Consider the following 23,756-nt stretch of genomic DNA (forward strand, 5'->3'; position numbering starts at 1 on the left):
AACACTCAGATTTTCATTACTAGATTAAAAATTGGGGATTGATAAGGATGGTCTAACCCTGAAATTTTTATTCAACTTTATAAAGATAACTTAATTGCTTCTTGGCATTTTGGCTAAGATCAAGTATGAAGATAATTTAGGCTATGGAAGATAATCCATTAGCATTCAAACTGATGAGAAAACTATAAACATGATATGTATTGAGATATATGTATATGTGTGTATTTAGTTACATAGTGAGCATACATACAGCTTTGCACAGTTGTTTTCAGAGAATACTCATTAATAAAGCTGGAATTATCTGTACATAATTTTGCAGTAATACCATATCTCTGAAAAGCATTTCTTTTTATTTAACTTTGATTGTAAGTTTAGGGTTTGTGCAGGTTTGTTAGGTAAATTTGTGTCATGGGGGTGTGTGGTACAGACTCTTTCATCACCCAGGTATTAAGCCTAGTACCCGGAAAAAAGATTTTCTTAACCATCCATTTGAGAAGACCAGAATAATGAGTAATTGAGGAGAAATTAGGGAAGGTAAAAGGCAGGTGGCTGGAGCTGGTTTGATAATTACATGGTAATCAACTCTACTTCACAAATAAAATGAGAACTGAAAGCAAAATAAATGGCCAGGCACTGAAACAAGGACAGGGCATCTGCCTTTGACAGGGAAATGTGTCATCTCTGAAGACCCTCCCAGCAACCATATTGCCTTCCATCAAGGCTGCTAGAGAGGCCTGGTGCAGTGGCTCACACCTGTAATCCCAGCACTTTGGGAGGCTGAAGCAGGCCGATCTCTTGAGCCCAGGAGTTTGACACCAACCTGGGCAACATGGTAAAACCCCATCTCTACAAAAAACACAAAAATTAGCAGGGCATGGTGGTGTATGCCTGTAGTTCCAGCCACTCAGAAGGCTGAGGTGGGAGGATCACCTGAGCCTGGGAGGTCGAGGCTGCAGTAAGTCCTGATTGCACCACTGCACTGCAGCCTGGATGACAGACAGAGTGAGACCATCGGGTGGGGTAGTGGGATCAGGGGGAGGCTGCTAGAGAGACTAAGTTGCGATGTCACCTTGGAATAGTAATATTTTCCATTTATATGATTTCCTACGAGTTTCAAAGTACTTTTTTTATTATTGTTTTAATTTGCTACCCTGGATAATTTTTTGAAACAAATTATCACATTCATATTGGCTTAGAACAACGTAAATTTATTCTCTTACAGTCCTAGAGGTCAGAAACCTAAAATGAGTTCACAGGCCTCGCCCCTTCTGGAGGGTTTAGGGGAAAGTCTGTTTCCCTGTCTACTCCAGCTTCTACAGGCTGCCCGCATTCCTTGGTTTATGGCTTTATTCTTCCATCCTCAAACCCAGCAATGTTGGGCTGAGACCTCTTCATGCTGCCATCTCTCTGGTTCTCTCTCTTCTGCCTCCTCTTCCACTTATAAGGACTCTTGTGATTACATTGGGCCCACCTGATTAATCCAGGATAAACTTCCCATTTCAAGGTCAGCTGATTAGCAACCCTAATTTCATCTGCAACCTTATTTCTCCTTTACGGTGTAACCTAACATAATCAGTTTCCAGAGATTAAGACACAGACATCTTTAGGGGAGAGAGGGCATTTTTCTGCCTACTCCAATAATATCTCACTTATTCTAACTGCAGTCTTATGAAGTAGGCATAGAAAATATTCCAGTATTACAGGCTTAGAGAAGTGAATTTACATGGAGTCACATGGATTGTAAAGACAGAATTGGTACCAGATCAGAGATCTTCTGTTTCTAGTATTTTATTCATTCTATTCTACCATGCTACCTTTAGAAACACAGGTGAAGATTCTAGCTTCACGTAAAAGTTGAAACAGCCTTCACGACCAGCCAGTGAATATGCATCTGATTAATTCAAAGCTGGACGTTCGGGTGCCACGGCCATATAGATATTTTCCAAGAAGGACAATCAGGCAGCTTACCAGGGCGGGACCCACCAGCATTGAAATCACATGTGAACAAAGAGGTTCAAAATGAAATAGAAGGTTTTGAAAATTCTGTAAAGTTCCTCCTTTAAAAAAAAAATAAAATCCCTTAAATCTTGACAGTCTTCTAAGTATTTCCAATCTAATTTTACTCTGACAAAAATTTTGAACATTATTTGCTTGCACCCAGTGCAAGGCTAAGTCCTAAACTTAGCCATCTAATTTAAACCGACTTTTTTTTTTTTTAATTACTTTAAGTTCTCGGATACATGTGCACAACGTGTAGGTTTGTTACATAGATATACATGTGTGACATGGTGGTTTGCACCCATCAACCTGTCACCTAGGTTTTAAGCCCCGTGTGCATTAGGTATTTGTCCTAATGCTCTCCCTCTCCTTGCCCCTGACCCTCCAACAGGCCCCGGTATGTGATGTTCCCCTCCCTGTGTCCACGTGTTCTCATTGTTAAACTGACTGTTAACAGTTTTATCAGAACTCTGTCCTCATAAAGTTTTCCTATACAGTAATCCTATCCAAATTTTCTTTGTTTTATACATGGTATTTTCTTAGTAAAATTAACCTTTTTATATTGCCCTGTTATGCTTTTAATAGCACCTTATAGTATCTGATGTTATATTCTTTATTTGAATATGTTTATGTTCCCCACCAGAGTAAGCTCCATGGGGAATGTTTTGTTGTTTTATTAATTGCTATATTCCTGTACCTAGAACAGTACCTGCTGCATAATAGGTACTCAATATTTCTTGAATAAATAAATGAGAAAAGTTGACTTTTAAGTAAATATCAAATATTGTGCTTAATAGCTTGTACATTGCTTAAGTGGATTGATCTAGTTTACCAGCTTTGATTCTGCTGGGTTAGGGAGAATACAGTCCAGTCTTAACATTTATCCCAAAACCCAGTTTCTTTGTGGTATTTGGTTATGACCTAAATTTCACTGCTATCTACTTCAAAATTATTTTCAGAAAGCAAACATTTTTGGTTAATTTACTTCTTCCCACCCCCAACTACTACCATTCCCCTTAAGCCTGCAAATGGTAGATTGCACCTGATAAAACAGATGCTGTGCTCAAATCAAAACAAATGGAAAGTACTGTGTATTTTGGCAACCTTCCTTTCTTCCTTTGCCTATTTTTAAAACAGAGCTTTCCTAGGATATAATTTCCTGCATAGTGTGGCTGATATGGCCTACTTAAAGACTTTCAGTCTTGCAGTAATTGAAATGTAAACTTACTGAAGAATTAGTATGGTTTTGCAAATTTTTTCAGGCTCATTCCATCTCATGACTTGAAAATAGAGTGTTTACTTCCAAGTCGTGTGTAATTGCTGTAGCTTTTCTAGGAAACCAGTGTTCTTATTCTAAGAATGTTGGAGAAAGCAGCAATGAAAAGATTGGCTAACAGCACTTACAAATCAAAATCAGACATTTGGTTCTGAGATTTACTGTGAGCAAGAACAAAGAACAGGAAAAGCTGGGAGATTACTCTTTAAAAGGCCTAGAAATGGCCCTCTAAAAGTCTGCTGACTTGGTTTTTGAAAGTGACCTAATTTTCGACTGACTATTTAGGTGATATGAAAATGAACAAATATACCACATGCCTGTTCTACAGATCTTATTGATAATGAAATCTGAAGTTGTCTGCTAACTTTAGAGTGGAAATAGAAGGGGAAAAACATACTAAAGAACTTTTCTTTGTTCTCAAGAAGTGTTTCCTAGGTATCTTTTGATGATTTTGATAAAAAGTATTCATTTCATTTAAAGGTTTTAATAATTTAGAAAGTTTAAAGATTAGCCTACTGATTATGATGGGATTTTTACTGAAAATTAGTTTTGTCAGGCCGCTTGCTTGTCTGTGTATTTTCTATTCTAATTTAGTTTTTATTTTTATCAAAGCTGTATTTACTTATAATGTAAAAAGTCAATTAGTTTTCCAAGGATTATTATGGAAAACAGTAGTTCCCCAGGCTCCCATCCCTATGTCTAACTCTCTAGAGGCAACTAGTTCAAACTCTTTTATCTGAATCTTTTAGCATTTATTGCCATATTCCAAATAACATGCTTATTGTGCTATTTCTTAATTTTTCAGATGGACGTCATGAGTTAACTTCCTTCTACGAAAGATGATTTAGCAGTTACCCAATGCCACTATACACTTGCATATTTCTCTGTTCTTATAGCTTCCCAGAATCATTGCAGTATAATTTGTTTAGCTCAATATTCAATATTTATATTATTTAGACAAAATTAGAAGCAATAGAATATAGAGGTAAAGTGCACAATGTCTGGAAACAGGCTTCCTAGGTTTCATCCTAGCCCTACCCATTACTAGCTGTACCTTTGGACAAGTTATTTAACCTTTCTGTGCCTCAGTTTTCTAATCAGTAAGTAGTAGTAAATAATGAACATATTATTTAATTATATGAATGCACATAAAGCATTTAAATCAGTACCTTAAACATAACAGTACCTGTCATATAATCATTTTCATTATGTAAACACTATTCACAGCTGATCTCTACAGTATCCTGCCATTACCATTCTTTACTCTGGTGTTATTCACTATCTTGTTGTTTCATTTGTGTGGTGTTCTCTGTGTTCTTACTCTGTATCCAGACCCAAACTTTCCTAGAGTTGTGTGCATTTCTTCTCAGTGAATTCACCTCCATTAGACATTCTGGATTGGTTCTTGTTTTGGATTCTCTGATTTCTTAATTACTTAATTTCTTCATTTTGATAATATGCATCCTTCCTGAGAAGGCTATAATGAGAGGTCAATTTCTTTTTTTTTTTTTTTTTTTTTTTTTGAGACAGAGTCTCGCTCTGTCGCCCAGGCTGGAGTGCAGTGGCACGACTTGGCTCACGGCAACCTCTGCCTCCCGGATTCAAGCAATTCTCCAGCCTCAGTCTCCCAAGTAGCTGAGATTATAGGCATGCGCCACCATGCCTGGCTAATTTTGTATTTTTAGAAGAGATGGGGTTTCACCATATTGGCCAAGCTGGTCTCGAACTCCTGACCTCATGATCTGCCTGCCACGGCCTCCCAAAGTGCTGAGATAACAGGCATTAGCCACCGCACCCAGACCCCAAGAGGTCAGTTTCTTGAGATGCTAGGTTGGAAATCATTTTCTTTCAGAATTTTGAGAGCAATTCTTCATTGCCTTTAACTTCTGGTGTTGCTGTTGAGAAGGCTGAAGCCATTATGATTCTTACCTGTTTTTCTCCCCATTCAGGAAGCTTGTGGGATATTTTCTATTTTCCTATTGTTTTAAAATTTCATGATGATGTACTTTGTTGCGTGAGTCCGTTATGGTCAATTTTGCTAAACCCTCAGTAGTCCCTTTTAATCTGGGAATCCTTTTTCCTTCGGCTCTGAGAAATTTAGTTAAAATTATCTCTTTAATACTGTTCTGTACTCCATTTTCACTGTTGTTCTGTCTGGAATTCTTTTTATTCATTTGTATTTGTAAGGCACTTGGACTGGTTCTCCAATTTTTTTTTAATCTTTTCCCTTCTCTTTCCCATCTCTTTTTGTTCTACTTTCTGATTGAGTTTCTCAGTTTTATCTTCTAACCCTTCAATTGATCTTTTAATTTCTGCACCTATGTGCTTCGTTCCTGAGAATATGACTGACAGTTTTTTGGACACTTTTTTATTTATTCTATTTTATTTTATTTTTTTGAGGCGGTGTTTTGCTCTTGCTGCCCAGGCTGGAGTGCAATGGTGCAATCTCGGCTCACCGCAACTTCTGCCTCCCAGGTTCAAGCAATTCTCCTGTCTCAGCCTCCTGAGTAGCTGGGATTACAGGCATGTGCCACCAGGCCCAGCTAATTTTGTATTTTTAGTAGAGAAAGGGTTTCTCCATGTTGGTCAGGCTGGTCTTGAACTACCGACCTCAGGTGATCTGCCTGCCTTGGCCTCCCAAAGTGCTGGGATTACAGGTGTGAGCCACTGTGCCTGGCCGGACATTTTTTTCTTTCTACATAGTCTTTCGTTTGAATTCTGTTTTACATTTGTTTCAGCTTCTGTTTTTCATGTATAATTTCCTCAAATGTTGGATGATCTCGGGTTCTCTGCTCATTTTTTAGGATAATAATGAAAAGCTGCCTGGAGCTCTGTGCCCATGAAAGGGCTTGTTGAACGTGATCTTCACTGTAGAGTGATCTGACTAGACTATAGAATATTTTCCTATGGCTGCCATAAGGACGTACCACAAGCAGTGTGGATTAAAACAACAGAAATGTATTGTCTCACAATTTCTGGAGGCTTGAAGTCCTTAATTTCATAATCAAGATGTTGACTGGGCCACACTCCCTCAGAAACCTGTTGAGGAGAATCATTCCTTGTGAATTCCTAGCTGCTGGTTGTTGCCAGCACTTCAGTCTACCTTCACACTCTACCTCCATTGTCACATAGGACTCGCCCCTCATGTCTCTGTGTGTCTATTTTGTCTCTTCATCTTAAAAAGACACCAGTCACATAACTTCATTTAACTACATCTTCAATGACCCTATTTCCAAATAAGGTCACGTTCTGAGGGATTGGGGTTTAGGACTGTGTGTTAGTCAGCTTGTGTTGCCATAACAAAAACCATGGACTGATTGACTTGAACAACAGGAATTATTTTTTCACAGTTCTGGAGACTGGAAGTCCAAAATCAAGTTGCTGCCAGGGTTGGTTTCCTGTGAGGGCTCTTTTCCTGGCTTGTAAGGCAGCCACCCTCCCATATGTCATCACATGGTCTTTCTGATGTGTGCACATGGAGAGAAATATTCCTCTTTTTCCTTTTCATATAAAGACACCAGCTCTATAGTAGGGCTTCACCCTGTGACCTCATTTAACCTTAATTACCACCATAAAGGCCCTAACTCCAAATATAGACACATTTGAAGTTAGAACTTCAACCTATGAATTTTGGGAAAACCTAATTCAGTCTAGAGCAGATCTTAACACATCTGTTTTGGGAACACCATTCAACCCATAACAACCATTTCTTGGAAAGTTATCAATGTCTATATCTTTAGGTATTTTCTCTTGTGCCAGTCAGATTCTTCAGAGAAGACTCTTCCATTCTGAAAGGTACTTGTTTACCAGCATCCTACTAGGAGAATAAGGCTTGGGGGCGCTCAACATTCAGTTTATAAACTTTTACTCGATCCCTATTAGCCCCACTCTCAGTTGTGCTGGAGATTTGCAAATCCAGAAACCCTCTGATTCACCCCTTTCCAGAGAATAAACATAAGGGTTTCCCTGGGGAAGGAGGGACATTGACAGGCTTCTGGAATGAGAAGGTATCTTGGAGTCTCTCTCCTCCTTAAGCAGATGTACAGCCATCCTTCCTAACTTTAGCACCCCTGTCCTTTTTGTTTTGTTAGACAGGGTCTTGCTCTGTTGCCCAGGATGGAGTGCAGTGGTGCCATCGTAGCTCACTGCAAGCTCCACCTCCTGGGTTCATGCGATCCTCCCTCCTTGGCCTCCCCAGTAGCTGCGACTACAGGCACATGGCACCACATCTGGCTATTTTTCTTTTCTTTTTTTTTTTTTTTTTTCTTTTTTTTCCTTTTAAGTAGGAAAAAAAAGCTGTTCTTGAGCTCCCGGGTCCAAGCTATCCATCCACCTGGGCCTCAGAAATTGCCAGGATTGTTAGGCATGAACCACTGCACCCAGCCTCTGTAACCCTTTTGACCAGGAATTTTGCCACCATTTCTTTTGGCGAGCTCTGCAGTGTAGAGTTAAGTTGCTTCTCAGTTTTTCCCCCTGCCAGCTTGCTGTTCAGTTTTCTCAGGTCTCCTAACTCAGTTACTACTCATCCATTTCCTTCCGGGTTCCAAAATTCTTATGTTCTCTTCTATATTCTTCTGAGCTTATGCCATCTTTAAAAATCACTTTACTGTTGTTTTAATATTTGTAGAGGGAGTGGAACTGAATATGTATATTCAGTTTACCATCTTTACCCAAATTTCCAAATTGACTTTGTGAGTGGAATACTTGCAGTTGAGTTACTCTATGGTATGTATGTATGTATGTATGTATGTATGTATGTATTTATTTAAAGTCAGAGTCTTGCTCTGTCACCCAGGCTAGAGTGCAATGGTGTGATCTCAGCTCAGTGCAACCTCCACCTCGCAGGTTCAAGCGATTCTTCTGCCTCAGCCTCCCGAGTAGCTGGGATTACAGGCACCTGCCACCACACCCAGCTAATTTTTGTATTTTTAGTAGAGACGGGGTTTCACCATGTTGGCCAGGCTGGTCTCAAACTCCTGACCTCGTGATCCGCCTGCCTCAGCCTCCCAAAGTGCTGGGATTACAGGCGTGGGCCACAGCGCCCACCCGATTTACTCTATAATATTAAGTAAGACTTATTATACCCTTAACATTGGTTTTTAAATCTGTTCACTTAGGAAATAGATTTAAAGTAATATATGGCCGAGCATGGTAGCTCACACCTATATCTCAGCACTTTGGGAGGCCGAGGTGGGTGGATCAATCGCTTGAGTCTAGGAGTTTGAGACCAGCCAGGGCAACTTGGTGAAACCCCGTCTCTACCAAAAAAATACAAAAATTATCCAGGTGTGATGGTACACGCCTGTAGTCCCAGCCACTTGAGAGGTTGATGTGGGAGGATTGCTCAAGCATAGCAGTTCAAGGCTTCAGTGAGCCAAGATCATGCCACTGCACTCCACCATGGGCAAGAGAGCAAGACCCTGTCTCGAAACATAAAAATAAAAATAAAGTAATACATACTGTCGTTTTTTCAATGCTTGAAAATAACTTTAACATTTAATTGTAGCTGACATACACTGAATTCATATGTGCTTACTTAAATTAGGTTATTATTTCTTTATAAACCTAATTTTTCATATGTCATGTTTACTATTTTATATGTAATATATACAGCATATCACTTTACTGGTAAAGTAACTGGTACTGTTATAATCATCAAGTGTTTTATATTCTTCACTATGTGTTTTTGGTTTTTTTTTTGGGAGATGGAGTCTCTCTCTGTCACCCAGGCTAGAGTGCAATGGCGCATCTCAGCTCATTGCAACCTCTGTCTCCCTGGTTCAAGCAGTTCTCCTGCCTCAGCCTCCCGAGTAGCTAGGTTTACGGGCACCCACCACCACGCCCAGATAATTTTGTATTCTTAGTAGAGATGGGGTTTCACCGTGTTGGCCAGGCTGATCTCAAACTCCTCACCTCCAGTGATCTCCCCACTTCAACCTCCCAAAGTACTGGGATTACAGTCCTGAGCCACCACACCGGGCCCTTCATTGTGTTTTCTAAAAACAATTTCTGATCACCTTGGGATTATTACAACAGATCTAACTTTAGGAAAGTAAGTATTAAATTTGAATAAGATTATATAATAGGGGGATTTAAATTAAATGCCTAACAGAGTTTCATCCAAAATTTTAGAATGTGAATTCAAGGAACTCTTGACCCTTCTGAAGTAAATTGAAAGCATTTCCACAGTGTTCACACTAGGATGTAGCTAGCCAACTCACAGCTGCCTGTCCTCTTTTAGCTTCCAATGAAAATGCTTTGGAAAACATACACATAGAAAAAGAAATTCTCACAGTAATACTTAAACCTAAGAGGCTAAGCAATCAGGCTTTTGCTAAAATCTAGGAAGAATGTTACCAACTGTAGTGCCAATGGAAATGGATTTTTTAAACCATTTTAAATGGGACTGAAACAGTTGTTTCCATTAAAGGAAATGTTGCTAAGAAGTAAGTTGGAGGGAGGCCTAGCCACCCCCACCCTAATCCCTAGTGATGGAATAGTTTAAAACCATAAAAGCTACAATAACCAGAAAACTCAACTGCTACCACCCTCACTGCAGGGAGACCTGAATTCAGAGGCAGCCAGTGTTTGCCTTCCCTTTTTCAGAAAACGTAGCCTCACTACTTTGAAGAAAATACCAGTAATTTCCACACAGGAGAAATAATCATTGACTATAAGAGAAATCAACAACGTAGTAATAAACTAATTATAAAAAATTGAAATGATAGTAATATATATCATAATTTATATTCTTGACTATAATAGCTGGTTTTTGTTGTTGTTGTTGTTGTTTTGAGGTTGGGGGGTGGTATTGCTCTGTCGCCCAGGCTGGAGTGCAGTGGTGTGGTCAAACTCACCACAGCCTCAACCTCCTGGGCTTCAGCTATCCTCCAACTTCAGCCTCCTCAGTAGCTGGGACTCCAGATGTGTGCCACCACGCCCATCTAATTTTTGAATTTTTTCTAGAGACGGGGGTCTCACTGTGTTACCTAGGCTGGTCTCAAACTCCTAGATTCAAGTGACCTTCCCACTTCAGCTTCTCAGAGTGCTGGAATTACAGGTGTGAGCCACTGCATCCAGCTATAATAGCTTTAAAAGACTGTTTTGAAAAGGAAGGAAGAAAAATCAAAAGAATCTGTAAGAAATGTAGCATGAATAAAGCAATATAAGAGCAAAAAATAAAAACAAAATCAGGTGAATTAGTGTATCTAGGAGTTTCTTTGAATAAGTTTAATAAAATAAACACTTGAAATAACTAAGATATAGGGTAAGGTAGAAAAGGACTGAAAAAAATGAAAAACAAGAAAAGAGTTTAAGCAAGCAGTACTAAATTTAAGTGACATAGAAAATATTAAACTACCTATAATTTTTATTAAAAAATGGGCCAGGCACAATGGCTCATGCCCGTAATCCCAGCACTTTGGGAGGCCAAGGCAGGAGGATCATTTCAGCCCAGCAGACCAGCCTGGGTAACATAGCAAGACCCTACCTCTACAAAAAAAATAAAAATAGCCGGGCATAGAGACATGTGCCTACAGTGCCAGCTGCTTGGGAGACTAAAGCAAGAGAATCACCTGAGCCCAGGAGGCTGAGGCTGCAGTGAGCTGGGATTATGCAACTGCACTCCAGCCTGGGGGACAGAGTGAGACCCTGCCTCTAAACAAATTAAAAAGAGTATTTTCTAATAATATCAGATAGACCTATTTTTTCCTTTTCAGCTAAAGATTATATTATTTATGCAATGACATTTCCCCTTTCACACAATACTAGGATCTGTCTTTGGAATACCCAGACATGTACATCATCTTTCCATTATGTAATTTTAAAAATATAGTGCTTTACCAACTACAGCTGTAATAATCAGATTGTCAACCAGATTGCCATCACACCGTGAAAGGTCCTCCTAAAAATATAAAAGCTAGAGCTATTCCTGAAGATTGTAGCTAAATACATAAAATAAAATCACTCTCCAAAACGTCATAACTTTAAAAGCACCCAAAATGTAATGGAAATGTAAAATGATAAAGTTTTTTTGAAAAACTATAAAAAAATTAAAATGCATTGAAATGTATTATACAAATATTTACCTTAAATTTTGTCTCTTGGCTACATGTGGCAACTCACGCCTGTAATCCCAGCACTTTGGGAGGCTGAGGTAGGAGGATTGCTTGAGCCCAGGAGTTTGAGACTAACCTGGGCAACATAGCAAGACTCTGTCTCTACAGAAAATAAGGAAAAATTAGCTGGGCGTGGTGGCATTTGCTTATAGTCCCAGCTACTCAGGAGGCTGAGGGAGGAAGATCGCTTGAGCCCAAGAGTTCCATGCTGCAGTGAGCTATGATTGTGCCGCTGCATTCTAGCCTGGGTGACAGAGCAAGACCCTGTATTTAAAAAAAAAAAAAAAAAAAAAAACTCTTGCTATTAGAAGTGAGTTTTTAAATTATATTTTTAAAAATTCTTTTATCTGCTCAATTGTTAGCTATGAACAGTGCCTCTGAGAAGTATGCTAAAGGTTCAGCTCCTTTTTTTTTTTTTTAGCTTTTTGATATTTTTCTTTTAAATGATGATGTGCCCAAACAGTATTATGAAACTAAGGGTACATTTTAAATGTTTACACTGAACAGATTATCTCACAATACCAAGTTTGTCTTTTCTCTAAACCCAAGGCTCTTACATTCTCTTCGGAAATGGCACCACCTTCCTCTAGTTGATATTGTCAGAACATGCACAGCACAGCCTCTCACTGCAGTGCTTCTCAAAATTTAATGATCATGCCAATCCCCTGGGATTCTGCTAAAATGCAGATTCTGATTTAATAGTTCTGGCCTGGGCTTCAGATTCTGCATTTCCAACAGGCTTCCAGGTGATGCCAGTGCAGCTAGTCTGTAGACCACAGTTCACATCACAAAGATTCTGTGCATGTCCTCAACTCTGGTTACATATCAAAACCACTGGAGGAGCTTGACTTTTAAACATCTGTCTGCCCTCTCTCTGCACCTTGTGATAATGAGGCCTCAGAATCTATATAACTGTTTGTAATCACCACATGATTCCTATCCACAGCCAAGTTGAAAACCACTGATTAAGCAGTATATTATTTTATTGTGGCACTCAGGCAACCCTTCACTACACCTTTACTATACTGTGTGCTTTTAAAAACATATATGTTGATGTAAACGAATAGTTGATTTTAGAAACATCTTATGTAAACTGATTGATTAACAACTTGGAATATATTATAGAAAAATAATATTTTAGTAAAATTAACTATAAGATACAATTAGGGGAGTAAGGCTATTGAGTAGGACTTCCTCCTAGTTTCCATTTTTTGTGGCTGGCTCTAGACCAAATGTCTCCGTCAGTGAAGTGTCCCTTTATAATCACCCACCCTTCTTTCATAGCTTTCTGCAGCCTCTGTGTACCTGTTTCCTTAGGCCTCCATTGTGGCACTCAGGCAGCCCCTCTTTACCCACGTATCCTGTATTCTGTGCTCCGTTACTTGCTGCCCTCCCCCTATCTCCCACTCACCTAAATGTGAACTTTCTCTCTGTGTGGTTGATTGCACATGCCTTTGAAGAGAAGTAATTTGATAACATAGGTTTGTTCTCAGTCATGATGGAGATTTTGTCTTCCTGGAGTTTTTTTTCTTTTTTGTTTTGAGATGGAGTCTCGCTGTGCCACCCAGGCTGGAGTGCAGTGGCACGATCTCAGCTCACTGCAACCTCCGCCTCCCGGGTTCACGCCATTCTCCTGCCTCAGCCTCTGCCTCCCAAGTAGCTGGGACTACAGGCGCCTGCCACCACACCCAGCTAATTTTTTGTATTTTTAGTAGAGACGGGGTTTCACTGTGTTAGCCAGGATGGTCTCGATCTCCTGACCTCGTGATCCGCCCACCTCAGCCTCCCAAAGTGCTGGGACTACAGGCATCAGCCACGGTGCCCGGCCCCCGGAGTTTTTTTTCTATCAGTCTTTGCTTTCTCAGGAAGACCATGTGGTCCTACTATTATAAGGACCAGTTCTTGACATTTAAATACTTACTGTATGTTTAAAGTATGCTGTCAAACCTACTATAAAGCAACAGTAGTATATAGGGGCTGTTATGTTCCCTAAAGAATGGAATTTTTCATTTACTAAGTCAGCCATAGCCTTGCCAGACACCTAGAGAATGAAGCATCTCTTTTGGTGGCTCGGTTAAGGTCCTTTGTGGAAGGAGCCAGATGGAGTCGACTGTGTGAAGTTAGATAAGGCCTAGGTGCCTAAGAAGTGGGACCAAGACCAAGAGAAAGAAGGAAGTAGGATGACAGTTTGGTATGGGAACTAAGATAACCAGTAGGATGGCTGTGTAGTCCAGTCTATATTTGAATAGTCTTTTTTCCCATGCTAAAATCCCGAGAAATTCTGTGTGGTCCTGTTAAAAGGGAACTGTGTCTCTTACAAATGCTTATTATCCCAAATAAATCAATAGAACTTTAAATAATATAAAAAGTGAAGTATGAATTCTCAGCCAGTGTTGATGGAGAGAGTTATTTTGGGACTGAGAAGTCATTCCTTCCTAAATTCTGCTCCTGGGAACAGTTCCCTTAAGCAGTTCCTGATTTTTGCATCTTTAACACTTCTTTTAAATTAATTATCATCTAATTTTTTTAACATATCTGTACTTTCCCATCTCTCAAGTTTCTTAGACTCTACTGAGGTCAGGGTTGAGATATATAAGGCTTCTCTGATTCAAGGGCACTGGGGAAGACCAGGGCAATGTTGCGACAGAGGTATCCATTTCTATACACAGTCGGCCCCATTTTAATTCACTGTAACACCAGATACATTTATATAATATGAGGCTTTCTCCTTCAGAGCAACAGGATATTCTGTGAGGTATTTGGCAGTGATAATTAGAAACTGCAGGTAAACAATGTTGCTGCCAGTTCCGCATCTGAAAGTAGAACTCCCAGTCATTGGTGTACTGGGGAGGTGCTGACAGTTAAAACCTGCTTAGATGGGCATGGGGGAAGAAGTACCCCAAAGTTGAGGGAGCTCACATCAATCGTAAGCTAACATATTCACCCCCAACACATGCCCCATCTTTTAACAAAAAAAAAAAAAAACTATTTTCAGCCACAGTCTCTAGTCACTTTGGATTTAACTTCAAATAGCTTTTTTTCAACCATGCCTCTAACTTGGCACAGCTCTGAGAAAAAATCCCGTAACCAAGCCATCTGGGTTGGATAAAACAGGGAGCTTTTCTATTTGATTTCTCACATTTTGTTCCTCTTTGTTTTTAATGGTGGAGGGGGGGGAATCATTATGAAGTAACCAAATTATTGGATAAGTTAGTGAATCAGGAATAGATCTTTTCAACTCTATACTGTCTCTAAAAAAATCTGTATCAGAGGATCTCTCTGTTGTCTCTGAAATGTGGTGTAGAATGAATGTTTTGGGTGAATTGACTTGAGTGGGTAACAAGTAATGGTCAGAAAATAAAGTTCTCATTGGGTGGTCTGAAATTCAGCAGTGTTTATTTCTTTTTAGACTCAGCAGAGATTTTTTTTTTCCAGTGAAGCATATTTTAACATGTTATGCTCTGGATTTACTTAGTATGGTTTTAAGTGAATCATTAGGCATGTGTGATTTTTCATTTTTTCTTAAAGACCAGCATTAATAGCTTCATAATTCAAAGAGTCTGTAATTAAGAGAGTTTGAAGAGTTGTTTAAACTCTGTTAACTTTGAAAAAATAGGCTATTTTATATGTGATAAACTGCTGCTTGCAGTTCAGAGTTACTTGTTGGGATTGTGTATCAATTCAGACCTTAAAATGTAAGAGTGGAAGCCATCCTCTGTGCTTGCTTTCCAGGCACAGGGTGCTAGGTACTGAGAATATGAAGATGAACAAGGCACTTTTGATCCCTATTTGTTGTTACAGTCAAATGGCAGGGGTGGTTGTTACATAAACCAACCATATGGATATGTTACAAAGGAAAAGTACGGTACACAGAGATTATATATGATCTCTGGAAGGAGTCAGGGTAATTAGGAAAGGCTTTCTTTTGGAAGTAAAGAAATTTTATTCATACAAGGCAGTGAATAATATGTAATGTAATAAAATACTAGTAGTTATATATTGAATCAGACATTGTGCTGGTAATCACCTATTCTTATCCTTCTATGTTATACTAATCCCCCCATGAAAGCTTTGTAGGTGTAGGAAAACCTTGACATCAAGGTTTATGACTATCTCATGTCAAAGGTTTTGTTTGTAGTAGGCCCTAAGTAATGTTTATCAAATTAATAGATCACATTTTTTCTTTTTATTATACAAGTGTAAATTATTACAATTATAACATTTAACATTATCATTGCTATCATAATGTCTCACTGGTCATAGCATAACAAGTTATATAAAGGTATCATTTAAGAAAAATACTTTGAAGTTAATATGCCATTACTGCTATTGTCTATGGCTCTTATAAATCTACAGCAGTGTACCTCCAACCATACCATATTTCCTTGTATACTTGGGGCCTGGGTATTGCTCTCAATTTCTGTGATGGAAATCCTGAGGATCATTTTACAATTGCAGCTTACTTTTTCTTTGCTTTATTTGTTTATCCTGGGATCTAAATCAATTTCATAAAAGTTTTCTCTAAGAATGTAAATCATAGAATCTTGTTTTGTTGAAATGTTAAGAGATCATGAAATGAAGCTAACTCTTCATTTGGCATTAGGGTAGGTAAATGCATACCTATTAAATGAAGCATGGTTTTCTTGATAGTAAATTAAGCCTAGGAGTATGTTCATTTTACAGTATTCACTCCAGCTTTAAATATCCTCTAATTCCTTTGAGAGAGTGAAGCTAAGAACTCTATCACATGACCGTCTGGATTTCTGAAATGCTAAGTCTTTATAAAAGCCTTATGGATTTGAGTAATAATAAAGCAAGTGCTGGCTTGTTAAGTAGGCTAATCTGATCCATGCACTATATAAATCAGAATGTAATTTTAAATACTATGACTTTATATCGCAGATGACTCCATATTCTTCAAAAGAACTTGCCTAATTATAAGAGCATATTTCCTTGGAAAATCAATTTCTTTTGATTTTTAAATGACTTTAAGATTCCATTTGAGGATTATTTTACTTATATATTTTTATTTTAAATGAAAATATTCATCACATTTCTTTAGTCACAAAAAATATAGTAGGTAAAGTGCTCCAGTAGTGAAAATGATTGCCATTTCATTGTGACCACTTTCAAGAGAAGTTTATTACCAAATAATTAGAAAAAATAGAAATTATAATCTCACTTGTTAAGTTAACCCAGTTCATTCGTTCTTTTTTTAAAAAATTAATTTTTTATGGTAGGGGTACAGATGGGGTCTTGCTGTGTTGCCCAGGCTGGTCTGGAACTTCTGGGCTCAAGCAATCCTCCCACCTAAACCTCCCAAAGTGCTGGGATTAAAAGCATGACCCACGACACCCGGCTTATTAATTCTTTTAATAAGTATTTTTGAGCTTCTGTTTTGTGCCAGGTACTGTACAAGGCATTAGATACACTCTTGGCAAAGAAAACAAAGTAAGCAAAATAAAACATCAAACATCTTTGTTTATAGAGTTTTCCTACTGACGTTTATGCATTTTTTTTTTTGCATTTTATTCACTGGCCTCCCACTCAGAATATATTTACTTGAAATATTGTGCCTATTTCTAACAAGTTCATTTATCTGATTTCTTGGCCTATTGAAAGTAGAAGAGGATTGCTGCTGAAACCATGTAGACTGAATGCAGATGATAGCTAACAAATTCACACAGACTTCACACTTGCCAAGGGATCACAATAATAATTTAAAATGGTATTCCTCTAGCTCTGCCTCAGTCTGCTGCATGAGAACATCAATCCTTCCTACCCTTCATTTCCTTCCAAAATACTTCCGTGAGGATATCTCAACCACAGTTGCTTAAAATGTGGTCCCCTTCTCCATTTCTCAATCATTGTAGTACTGTCACGACCAGTCCGGGCATTAGCCCTGCCACAGATGGCAGCTAATAGTACTATGACCAGTGCCTACCTAATTCTGGAACCACTGCTGCTGTGGCCTTGCTCTCTCATTATTACAGAGATTAGTGTAACCTCTTATACTGCGGTAGGCTAAGCCGCTATGATCATAGTATGTAACAATAATGCAATGACTGAAGAACTATAGAAATCTATTTCTTTTTCACATAAAAGTCCTGGTTAGGTGCTCATTTCATCAAGAAGTTCTCCCCATGCAACTATTAATATTTGAAAACTCAGATTCTACCCATCTTCAACACATAGCTTCCAAGGGTGCTCTGCTCCCTGCCATCCCAGCCAGCAGGAAGGAAGAGCAAGTGGAAGAGACACCCCCACTTCTCAAAAGCCTCACCTCATATTCTTTTGGTGAGAACTCGACAGATTCCTCATCTACCTGCAAAGAGGGGCTGAGGAACCCAGGCCCTGGCTCAGCCGTTTTCTAGCCACACTCTGTCATTCTACCTTTTATGGACAGCAGTACATCATATCCATACTTCTCTTGTTTCATTGTCCTAGACTTTTCATACTTGTTTCATTGTCCTAGACCTTTCATTATAGCCCTTGCACCAGCACCCAGAACTGGTGAAGGCACCATTGGTCATAGTCTGTTCCAGGTCTTCCCTAGACAGCTCCCTTTCCCATCCTTAAAAACATCTTTTCTAAACATTTACTGCTGTTGTGAAATCCACTCACCTTCCCACTCATGTCCAGCCTTAACAGCTAATATGCCCCCTACTGCAGAGTAAAGGTAGAGGGCCTAACCCATGAACCCTTCAACTCTCTTCTGGACACAGCCACTCTTTTCTTCCTTTCTATCTGTCCCAGAGGAAGAGGTATCCCTGCTTCTTTCTTGAGCCCACTCTTTTCCCTCTGTGTTCCTAATCTTATTCTTGTCTATCTCATCCAGGATCTTGTTCCATTAAATATTCCTGCTTTCTCATAATTTGAATCTCATTATCTCTCCAGTATAACGTTAAATCCTTGAGAACATAAACATGCTTTCGTGTTGCCTCATGCTATTTTTTATTCCTTCTCCTTAAAAAAAAAGATATCTTAAAAGATTAATTTATATGTACTCATCATGTTTTTACCTCCTATCTACTTTCTAGCCTTTTGCAGTTCTTACCAAAAGGAACACATTAAGCTATGTGCATTCCCACATTCATTCACCAATTCATCAACATACATTTATTTACACCTTTTATGCCAGGCACAGATGATTCATCAGTGATCAAAATAAAAGTCTTTGTCATCATGGGGTTTACATTCTACTATGGAAAAAGCAGAGGAAGGGGGGAAAGCAAATATTTGTTAGATGTGCTTATGATATGTGATACATGCTAAAGAGAAAAATAAAGCAGAATAAGGAAGTTAGGATTTTGATATTTTAAAGAGGGTAGTCAGGAAACGCCTCTCTGATAGGAGATATTCGAACACAGACCTGAAACAAGTGAGCAAGCTCTTCATATGGATAACTGGGGGAAATGCATTTTAGACAAGGAAACAGCATGCAAAAGGCCTCTCGAGGCAGGAGCATATCAGCACATACCAGGGCCGGTAAAAGAGCAGGTGTGGCTGAAGCAGAACAGAACAGGAGGTGCAGTAGCAGGTGAGGGCAGCGAGATTGCTGGAGCCATGTAGATACACAGGGCTTTCCAGGCTATAGTAAGCAATGATTGGGAACCATGGGAGGGGTTTGAGCAGAGGAATGGCATGATTTGGCTTCTGTTTTAAGTAGGCACCCTGACTGTTGTATGCAGAATAGAGTCAAAAAAAATGGAGTGACCAGTTAGGATGCCACTGAAATAATCCAGACAGGAGGTGATGGTCATTTGAGCTGAGGAGGTAATGAAAAATGATTTCTATTCTGGGTGTTTCAAAGGGCTAACAGGTTTAGTAGTGCTGGAACCTTCTATTTGCCCCTCCAGTGGAGCTTTTCCTCCACTCTCCATACTTCTCTGCCCGGCTGCTTATGGCCCAGGAGACTGGTCTATACAGGCTGGATCATCTCTGGCCTCCTTTGGGTTTGGCCCATGAGAGGCCCCTGCACAAGATCAGAAGACAGGAAAAGCATGAGGTCACAATATTTGTTCTCCTAGCCCCCTCACTGCCACCACCAGTTAGCTGTGACTCTGGCTCTCACCTGCTTACCATCTTTGGGTTCCAGGAATCCTTTTCCTCCCCTACCTCCTTCTCACCTAGATATAATACCAGTTCCTGCAGTTGCTTGCTCAGGGGCATGCCACTATCCTTTATTGGTGTTCTTGAACATTGCACACAGATTTATAAATAATCCCTTTAGTAAGCTTTCCTCCAAATATTGGGATTTTGACCCATACTGGGAGCTAGGACGTCTAATGTACTAAGAACAGCAGAACATCTTTTTTTTTTTTTTTTTTTTTTTTTTTTTTTTTTTTGGAAACGGAGTCTTGCTCTGTTGCCCATGTTGGAGTATAGTGTCATGATCTCACCTCACTGCAGCTTCCACCTCCTGGGTTCAAGCAATTCTCCTGCCTCAGCCTCCCAAGTAGCTGGGATTACAGACACGCACTACCATGCCCGGCTAATTTTTGTATTTTTAGTAGAGAGGGAGTTTCACCATGTTGGCCAGGCTGGTCTGGAACTCCTGACCTCAAGTGATCCGCCCACCTCAGCCTCCCAAAGTGCCAGGATTACAGGCGTGAGCCACCGCACCTGGCCCAGAACATCTTTTTAAATTAGGGACGGGATCTCATTATATTGCCCAGGCTGGCCTCGAATTCCTGGGCCAAAGCAGTTCTCCACCTCAGCTTCCCATGTAGCTTGAACTACAGGTGCACTCACGCATTTTAAAAATCATAGTTATTTACTTGTTTTTCTGCCCAGTGAAATGTTGAATCCTTGAGGATGGAACTATCATGTTTATGTTTCTATTCCCATGCCATGAGGCAGGTAGGATTTGCTTACAGTTGAATCAGTGAGTGTTATTTTTAATGTTGCCACCTGAGTCCTCAAGAATTGACTAAATTATGTTTTACATGAAAGATTAATGAAAAGGAGGGTATATGTGCGTGTGTCCCCATCTTAGTGCTTATAGGTGTAAACTTCACCTTGTTGGATAATTAAGTTCTCTGGGATCAAGGAAATTTTTTTTTCTTTCCTTGAGTTGTGTATGGTTATCGACTAGGCTACATAGAAGAGAGGTGCAGAGTATTCAGGCAATTCCTATGTTATGTGAGCCTCCTATAATACAAGCCCCCTTTCTGAAAATGAACTGTCATCTGGGTTGAAATTGTGCACCACTGGGAATGGGGGACTTGTAGATTGACAAGGGCCAAAGGGACTTTTAAGGAAATATTGGGTATAGCTTTCTCATTATTCATTGTTCTTGTGAAGATATCTAAACAACGGTTTGTTGATTTTACCAATTGTTTCCGAACTGGAAAGAAATACGGTTTGTTCTCACTTCCCCGATAATATATTTCTATCAATAAAGTTAGTAACCTTTTTTCCCAGTAGCTTAAAAGGTGGTTTGTGATTTATTAAAGTCACTTGATAAATTACTGACTTCTATTTACATATTTTAACAGCAATTCTTTATATTTGGTTATATATGTTCATAAGATAGTGTATTGGTTTCCTTTCAATTTTTTGGTATTAATACTACATTTTGTTATCAATGTTTTTTGTTGATCTAAAGAATATTTCCTTTATCTTCACATACATTTAGGTTTTGTGTTTTTGTTTTTGTTTTTGTTTTTTAATAGAAAACCTAGGTTTATTTGTTAAGCTATTACAAAAACAAAACAATTACCATTTGAAGTACTTTGAGGACTTCATGCCAGACTCACTTGTTCTGTTACAGAAACTAACCTAAAAGGCTGGAAATTAAAGGATACAACCTAAGAGGTTATAACAGCAGACTGGTAAAACATGGCGAAAGGAGCTCTCTCTTTACCCCGCAGTCTACCAAGCTCCTGTGCATTTTCACCACATAGATCTGCTAGCTTACAAATGATGCACACAGTCAAGGTAGGAATTATAGGCCTACTCAGAGGGTACCCAGACACAGAAAGTTTTAGGGTAAATAGTAAACTACAAATACCCTCTTGGTTAAGTTAATTCATCAAGTTAATAAAGGTCATATTATCTATCTTCTGCTGGTGACAACTTGTCTCAGTATAGTCTGTCTCAAGAAAGAACTGGTTCAGGTTGGGTTTTGGAAAAGGAAAAAGACTTTCATTAACTTCACTCCAGAGTGGAAGAGGCACCAAGTTCTCTCCTACAGTTAGGAGCAGAATCTTAAACTTGCATAAATCATTTTCAGTGATCAACATCTGCATCCTCAAACTGTCCAGCAACTGTTGGTGTGGTATCCACCTCCATCCCATCTTCATAATCTCTTATTGAATCTTCTGTCCTGACCCCAGCCATATTATACTGGCTGCTCACAGACTGAGAAAGCATTCCTTCTGATCTCTCCAGTGTGGCTTGGCCTTCTGCTGTTAGATGGGATAATCCTTCTTCATAGGTGTAAAATGTAGGGATGTCCCCCTGTCCTTGTTCATGTGCTTCCACATCATATTCTTCTCCATCGTAGTCATCTGAATCCTCATCCTCAGGATCTGGATGCAAGGCCTGGCATTCGCACATTGCAGTGAACATTGCCTCCAACGCTGATTTATCACTAGGCACAAATCTAAATTCAGTAATAGGTTCAACATCATCATCACTGTCTTCCTCTTCTTCATCAGCAACAGGTTCTTTTGATTCTTCTTCAAATTTGGCATTCACCATAACATACAAATGCTCTCCTAGACAGTCACTTCGGTCCCTGGATAATGCATGTAAACTAATGGTGGGGTATTCCAGTGAGAATCCTAATCCAGAGCCATCTAACCAAGACAGGCGGCTCTCAGCGATGTAAAGGGTACCAGTGCCGAGGCCCTTCCCGTTCAGCACAGCCTCAGTGTCTGGCTGCTGCCGCAGGAGCCCCTCCGCCGGCCCAGGCGGTGGGAAACTTTTGAGGAAGCTCATAGCAGCAGAGAGTGCGGCAACACAGGCCCTGAGGGAGTTGGAGCACAGCCTGTTTTTTTTTTTTTTTTTTTTGACCTTGACTTCTTTCTGCTATTTCTTTTGAGCAAAACCTTAAACAGCAGGCTGAATGGCCTTGAGGTGTCGTTTTAATAAAAGCATCACTGAGTAATCATTTGGTATAAACTCCCAACCAAATACATTAATGGAAAAAAAGAAAGCAATATATTTTCAAGGTTAACTTTCTTTATGGTTGCTTCCATGAATAATACATGGTCATTGAATTTATTTAATTTTTGCCTGTATTCAACTATATTTAAGGTTCATATTTCTGATGAGAACAAAAAAATCATAGGTTCAAGAGACCAAATTGTCAAAGAATTTATTAATTAAAGACAAATTAAAGCCATGGGGTTTGCATATGTAGAACTGTAGTCAATTCACCAGGAAAATGCCTAGAAATACCCTATTGATTAGATAGTTTGCTGTTGGGTATTTAACTAAAAGTTGAAGCCTTTTCTCTCTCTTTTATTTTTGACACTATTAAATATTCTCACAACCTAAACAGATAATTTTTACTTTCTTAGGAAAAAACATATATTTTAAAACACATATTTATTTTGTGAGTTTTAAAATTAATTTGATGACTTCATCTGAAAATTGAATAAGCACTTAACTGAAGCACAGCTACTTTTGAAATCTTCAGAATGTGCAGCAGCTCTCATTCATTCCACAACTCGTCATTCAGGGAATATCAGCAAATGGCTACTGTCTGTACAGTCCTTTTGCCTCTACTCAACCCTATTAACAAGTAAATTAAAACAATTTGTGGAGCATTACTTATAGTTGTTATCCCCTTGGAAGATCACAACCATCAACACAGCTGTAAAATAATGAAAACGTGAAATAATGAAAAATAGAAAGCAGTTACTTAAATGCTTTTATTTTTCTGTGAATTTATTAAATTTTCTGTGAAGTGAGCCATATTTCACTCCAGCCTCCACTTTCCTGGGAAAGGAGGTGATAATATGTACACTGAGGTCTCTGTGCTGAGTACTGGAGAGGGAGAGAGCCAGGAAATCCTAGAGAACTGGAGAGACTGGTCTGAAGGCAGCCGCTTGTTTAAAAAGCTGCATCCTTTGGGCTTCAAGGTGGACTGTGCCTCCTTCAGCCATTTCCTAGTGCAGTGATCTTGAGCAACTTATTGATTTTGGCCCTTTGTAAAATGAGAGGAGTTCACCATATTACTTATTTTCAAACCCTTTTCATAGAACACAAGGGTTTCTTAGAGTCTCCCCAAGAGTCTAGGGCAGGATAAATGAGAGACTCAGCCAGAACAGTTTCTCTTGTAATGTATTTACAGGGTTTTTTGTTTTTTGGTTTTTGTTTTCGGTAAAGGGTTGTTTAGTTTAAAAAAGCAT

The 23,756-nt window shown here is 39.2% G+C and overlaps 2 protein-coding genes across 2 annotated transcripts in view; one reads left to right on the forward strand and one right to left on the reverse strand.

Moving 5' to 3' along the window:
* REEP3 (receptor accessory protein 3) overlaps window positions 1–23,756 on the forward strand; it is a 105,326-nt gene that overhangs the window by 48,991 nt on the left and 32,579 nt on the right. The window lies entirely within an intron of this gene.
* LOC100610636 (methylosome subunit pICln-like) lies at window positions 19,746–22,353 on the reverse strand. Its single transcript, XM_054659661.2, has one exon. The coding sequence runs from the start codon at window positions 22,336–22,338 to the stop codon at window positions 21,625–21,627; it is 714 nt and encodes a 237-aa protein (XP_054515636.1). The 5' UTR covers window positions 22,339–22,353; the 3' UTR covers window positions 19,746–21,624.

Source organism: Pan troglodytes, chromosome 8, assembly GCF_028858775.2.
Source record: "Pan troglodytes isolate AG18354 chromosome 8, NHGRI_mPanTro3-v2.0_pri, whole genome shotgun sequence".
Classification (NCBI taxonomy): domain Eukaryota; kingdom Metazoa; phylum Chordata; class Mammalia; order Primates; family Hominidae; genus Pan; species Pan troglodytes.

Bases quoted from the DNA above. Each gene is read 5' to 3' on its own strand.
- LOC100610636 (XM_054659661.2), bottom strand. From the start codon at position 22,338: ATGAGCTTCCTCAAAAGTTTCCCACCGCCTGGGCCGGCGGAGGGGCTC.